The sequence below is a fragment of the Charadrius vociferus genome, unplaced genomic scaffold (assembly GCF_000708025.1).
Source record: "Charadrius vociferus isolate BGI_N301 unplaced genomic scaffold, ASM70802v2 scaffold136, whole genome shotgun sequence".
NCBI lineage: Eukaryota > Metazoa > Chordata > Aves > Charadriiformes > Charadriidae > Charadrius > Charadrius vociferus.
The window spans coordinates 282,781-289,028 of record NW_009648960.1 but is presented as its reverse complement, the minus strand read 5'-3'; the positions used below and the strand labels follow the sequence as shown (position 1 = coordinate 289,028).

The 6,248-nt window shown below is 41.3% G+C and overlaps 1 protein-coding gene across 1 annotated transcript in view; it reads right to left on the bottom strand.

The window, feature by feature from the left end:
* Positions 1-2,996, bottom strand: part of AGAP1 (ArfGAP with GTPase domain, ankyrin repeat and PH domain 1) — a 264,182-nt gene extending 261,186 nt beyond the window's left edge. The window contains exon 1 of the mRNA XM_009887562.1: positions 2,919-2,996. Coding sequence (XP_009885864.1) covers positions 2,919-2,996 — 78 coding nt within the window. The remainder of the gene's footprint in view (positions 1-2,918) is intronic.
* Positions 2,997-6,248: the final 3,252 nt, after the last annotated feature.

The following is a 6,248-nucleotide window of genomic DNA, read 5'->3' as shown; positions in this document are numbered from 1 at the left end:
GGCCCATCAATCCAACCTGTCCAGATCCCTCTGTAGAGCCTTCCTACCCTCAAGCAGAGTGACACTCCTGCCCAACTTGCAGTCTGCAAACTGACTGAGGGTGCTTTCAACCCCCTTGTTCAGGTTGTTGATAAAGATATTAAAGAGAACTGGCCCCAGTACCGAGCCCTGGGGAACACCACTTGTGACCAGCGGCCAACTGGATTTAACTCCATTCACCACCACTCTTTGGGCCTGGCCATCCAGGTAGTTTTTTACCCAGTGGAGAGTACACCCATCCAAGCCATTTGGATTAAGGGGATCCAAGAATAGCACCATCACTCAGGAAAGGGACTGGTCTCACCCAGGTGGCCTAGCACGCTCTTGACCATAACAGAAGCATCAACATCCATAAGTGAAACTGTAGTTGTATCTGATCAGCAGAAACAAATATCCTTCTGAAAACTGGAAAGAAACAAAGCCCAATGTGTATTGCTAAAAAAGGAGGCAGAGGGAAAGACTAGTATTCTTTCCTCCAAAGTATCTTGAAAAATACATCCATTGGCTTTTCTTTATGGCAACCCTGTGTGCTTTCTCTGCTCTCCCAGAATCCACTTCTGTTATCCTTAAACTTCTGTAGAGCCTAAGGGTATAACAACAACCACTATAAAAATCAAACCACCACCTCAATTTAAGGACCTCCCCGCCTCTATAGAGAAGACAATCTCTCCGAGTGAGCTAATAACCACCCTCTGCTGAAGAGTACAGCCCACTCAAGCAGCTAAAGCTGGGGCTTCTTCATAACCTTGCAACATTAAGCCTCATCTCCACATCTGCATTGCTGCACTGTACAGCGATGGGAGCAGATACTCCACACTTCTCATGCTTCCGACAACCCCAACACAGCCACAAGCTAAAGCAACGCACCCACAGTTATCCTTAGTGGTGAATGTAATGATAGTGCTGTGGCAGAAGGGGCAGGTTTGGCTTTTAAGGTGGCCCTTTCCTTCCTCAGCCCTAAGCGAGAGCCGAGGATGAGGCTGCAAGCAGGGGAAGGACACAGAGATGACCCACTGCACCAACTCCTTCCCAAGGGCAGATATATAGGAAAGGCGGAGGTGGATTTCGGATAGAGTTCCTAATTTGCCCTTTCTGCTGGAGCACAAGTTCACAGCCACAGCTGGTGTTGCTAGCTTCAATAATTTGTAGTGGTATAATCAAATTATTATTTTTGTAATGGTAAGAGTTCTGCTTTTATCCAGGATTATACAATCTGAAGCCTTAGACGGCCCATGCAGGCTGGCCACTTAAAATCAATTCTCTACAGCAGCCGCTCAGCAGCAGTTTATTTTCCCACCACTGGTTCACACAACATGGGGGCGAGATACCCAAGGCAAAGTATTCACATAATGCAGCTGCTGAATCACAGAAATACCTGTACTCCAAGACCATTAACTAATGCTCTGCAACCATCTGTGTTCTATACTACAACACGTAATTGAAGCTTTGGTCTCAACTGCAAGCCCCAAGTTTATCGCTGGGCGTTGTGAATTGGTAGGGATAGGAGAAGGGGAAGGGATGAACAAGGAAACCCTCTCTAGATCCTCCACAGCATAAGCTCTCTAATACCACAGTGGACTGGATTCATATCCAACCACCACCTTCCAGTCCTGAATTCTTAGTATTTTCTTGTGCAAGGTATTTTGAGAGATATTTGTCTTCCAAATTACACCATCACTTAAACTGAATCTGGTGACTCTCTGCAGGACATTCTTGTATTATATAGTTACATTCACTGACTATTGTACTTTTACTTACCTTGTGCATTGCTGAAATCAAAACAGAAACATAAGTGTAGCCATGTGGAAGCTGCTTCAATTAAAATGCCACTCTGCATAAGTGCATGTATCATGTTAAGTGACCTATGCTTTCTCTCACCTCCATAAACACTATTATCAACTCAGATTTGGAAAAAGACCTTTACCACATGGGAAAAGGGGTAGTGAAGCAAGGCCCCAGCTACCCACTCTTAAACTCAGATGGTTTTGCCCAATTCACTTTGCCACTCAGCAAATGGGTGCTCAGATCAGAGCAGCTCATCCAGTTACAGCTGGACAACAGGACCTGAGAACGGACACCTACCAAAGGTATTACTAAGTTCTGTATCTTATGTACCACAGGCGTTTTGCAGGGTTTGAGAAACAGATTGTCTCTAATTAAACCTGGACTTCCATGTAATAAACATCATGGCGATCTGGCTGTGCTGGCTTGACAAGCTGCCATTTTGGTATTCACTATGAGGAGGTTTCAGCCCTCATCTCCAGCCTCCATGTTCATAACATTTAAAACGACAAATAGCGGAAATTCCCCCAATCTGTCTCTGCATTATTTTTGCCTTTTCTTCCACCTATACGGAAAATGGCTCAGTCATGGGAAAAGTTATTGTAAGCAGCTATTAAATCATTCTTATAGTAAAATGTAGGTTTTGATTCACTATATGAATCTTCAAAATATTCTTTTTTTTTTATTCAGTATAAATTCAGTTAAATTCTTCTAAGAGAGGGGAAAAATATATTTGGTCCTTGAAGAAATTGTGAAAAATTACTGCAGTGAGAAAGAAGGAACTTTACGTATCACCTGCTGACTTTCACTTCCCCCTCTTACAGAAGCGTAAGACTTCCCTACTCAGAAGACCACCTTAGGAAGCTGGTTCATGTAGCCAAATATGTCAAAACAGCAATAAAATACAAAGGGATCTTCAAAGCATAATTATAAAAATAGAAGACACAAGCTTCATAAGAAAGTTTTGCTGAAGAAAAATGCTTTACTTTTTAAAATTGCTTTCTCTATTTTTTTCCCCAACAGTAGATTTAATGAAGCTTACAAGATTTTTCAATTGTGCATACCATTTTCAGAGATAGAAGTAAATATAAACTCACCACTTTCAGTTCTGGTACAGATCGGCTTAGTGTCCATTCCTGGCTATTTACAAAGGCATCTGTAAAAGTGGACAACATTCACAAAATCAATACAATGACATTTAATGGTCTGCCACACAGAATTTCATGCTAAGGCTTTGCGTACATGAGACCAAAAGTCACACTCAATCTTACAAGACTGACAGTCCAACATGAAAAACATTAGGACCTTGGATAAATTATATATAAACAAAAAAAAACAAAACCCAAGAATACCAGAAATTAATGTTCTGCAGAATGGATGTGCTCTCTGCAGCGAGTCTCACTGTATCATCTCCACTGGCATTAGCGAGCTCAAACTACCTCCAGTCCTTCTGGGCTGTGAAAAGATTTCCAGTCTGTAGACAGATAAACTGCTTCCCATCCACCACAATACATTTCTTCTCTACAAGAAAAGCCTTGGACTGCTCATCAGGCTAAATCTAACAACTGCAGTTGCCACCATCAGCAGTAACTTCTCCACCCAGGTAAACAAGAATATTTGCCTGTTCTAAACACGTGCTATTTTTTACTGCACATCATACTTAATGTCAATAACTGCAACTACTAGCATCAGTGGTAACAACCCTGCACAGGTAAGGGAGAATATCTGTTTATTCTAGAAACACGCTATTTTTCAGTAGCACAATCCAGACAGAAATAAACCACAGAGCCATTTGCTACGAAATCAAATAAAAAATACTGGGGACAGAAGGGGGTTGATTTCTGGAAAACGAGTGAGTTAAGTTCACCATTGCTCTCAACAGAAATGAAGTCCTCAGGGCTACACCCAGGTCCAACCTCATTGACAATTCCACACCAAAAAAACACACAACCGAAACCCAGAAATAAGGCTCCATTTTTCTACCTCCAAAAACATTTATCATTTTGTTCCTTCTGTAAAGATCTAGTCAACTGAAAGCAAACAGATAATGACGTTTCCATTACAAATCCAAGCAGAATTACTCCAAATCCTGATTTATCCCTCTACAAAACCATACAAACCAGACAGATGAATGACTGGGTGTTGCATGCACAGAATGCTCCTACCAAGCAGATCAGATGCAACTCCACAGTAATTAAACAGCACCGAAGAAGTTTCAGTGTTACAATCAATTCCTAACATTATAGAAAATAACAGGTGAAAAGCTACACCTGACCACATTGCCCATAAGCAAGCAAAGGTTTTGCAAGCCATTGCTTCCCCTCCAATCTACCAGTCATGAAAAGGAGAAGGCTATTTCCTTTTATCTTTTGATCCAGAGAATAAATAAGTCAGAACCAACTTCCTACCCCAGATGGTACCCTCACTAACTTAGAAACCATTAGCTGTAAGCACACTTTCCCAGTGCCTAACTAAAAGCAATCTCAAAGCAAACTTGTATTTTGCATTGCATCTTTTTTCCCCACTAAATATATTATTTTTGCTCAATATTACAAAAAGGCATATCAGCCATGAATTTGGAAGCCTTCTCCATTTTTATTTAACACCACTTCTATTTCAGCTACAAATAGAAGTTTGTGTGTATTAGTGGGATATGCATATTGCTATGAACACACTTTGAAAACAGTAAGCATTTTGGTATATTAAAAATCCTGAGCTGCCTCCCACTCACTCACTGGAAGGAGAAGGAAAAACAAAGCCTCAGATTAAGATGCTCTGAAGACTTGGGTTAACCTTTTGGTGTTCTACCAGCAAGAGATGACATTATGGTCAGTAGGCTCCTGTTGCACGATCTGAAAAAGTCCAACTTGATCAAAACCTGAAGTCCCAGGTTTATGTCTATATTGCACAGGGCTGTTCACCAGTTAAAACTAAGTATCTTGTGTTAGTCAGGCCTGACCATGAAGCAGCACACAAATAATTTTTCCACAACCCAAAGCTTGTCAATTCTGGTTTACCTAGTAAAGGTTTAAGCAAGCAAATACTGCTTAAGTACTTTTCTTTTTTCTCCATGACCATATCAGCATTTCTTAGCATAGAAGAAAATCCAAGGATTACTAAACATGCTGGGGAAAAGCAAACTACACATTTTAGAGCTAGACATTTGATTTCAATTAACAGTTCACAATGACTTGAAGCACTATGAAATAGTGAAAATGAACAGCACCTTCTAGTTACCACCTCATCCTTAGCTCAGAAAGCAGTTTATGTTGAAGTAGCAGGCAAGCATTTGTCTAATACCATCACAGTCCCAAACCAGACAAAGGCTCCAAACCAAGAAAGGGAAAGATGAGGACAGAGAGGATGGCAAGGGATGAACTGTGTTTTGAGAGTCCAGGTGAAGAGAAAAAAAAAAATAAAAAATCCATGTCTCATGAGCTGTTGCAGTCCTCTTCTCCAAAAACAGTCTTCCTTTTTAAGTAATTCAGCACAACTGGAATATGTATTATTTACGGCATTTCTTAGAAACTACCACATCAGCATACAAAAAGGCTGCACCAGGTTAGGCCAAAGATTCAGCTATGGCAGTATCCTTTTACTACAGCAGAGACTAGTAGATGATACTTAGTAAAGAACAGGAGACACTTGCAGAAGAATATATTTTCCCCTTAGACCAAAAGCAATTGAGTTGAATGACTTCCTGAGCCAACTGAAATGGGCAGGGGCACAGGATTCACCCAGGGTAGATACACCTGACCTGAGCAGTCACTGCCTGATTTTCTTGCCTCCAGCGAGAAGACAATCTGGAACCCAGGAATGCATGAAAACACAAGTCTCAGACCAGAGGAGTCAGGAAGATCTTTCTGTAGCTTGCCCAGCTGAAAATAACTTGAAATGCAGACAAAGCAGCAGCAATTTCAATTCAGGAACACCGCACAGGAGACCTGCTCTAGGAGCATTATGATTAAGGCGCTCAAAAGGGACCACAACTTGGTATAGATGTTTTCCTACCTTTCTGTGGGATGGAACATCATCCCTTACAGTGAGCAACGAAAGGTATTAGATCACAACAGTGTGGCTACGAGTGCCCAAACTGAGCTGAAAAGCAGTGCCTTTCTTTCTAGTGTCTGCTGTGTGTTTCAGATTTGGTATGAAAGGAGTATCAATAACACATATTGTTTTAGTTGTTACTAGGTGATCTTTACACTTTTTTCATCTTCCCATAGAAGCTGTGGAGGAACACAGACAGACCAATGGAATGGCCAATGGAATATTCCATACAATAGACGTCATGCTCAGTATATAAATGGGGGTTGGCCAGGGGCAGGGGAGGAATCTACAATCACTGCTTGGGACAGGGTGGGCAACCAGTTCAACAGGTGGTGAGAGGGACTTGTGTTGGATTACTTTATCTTGTATATTTTTTT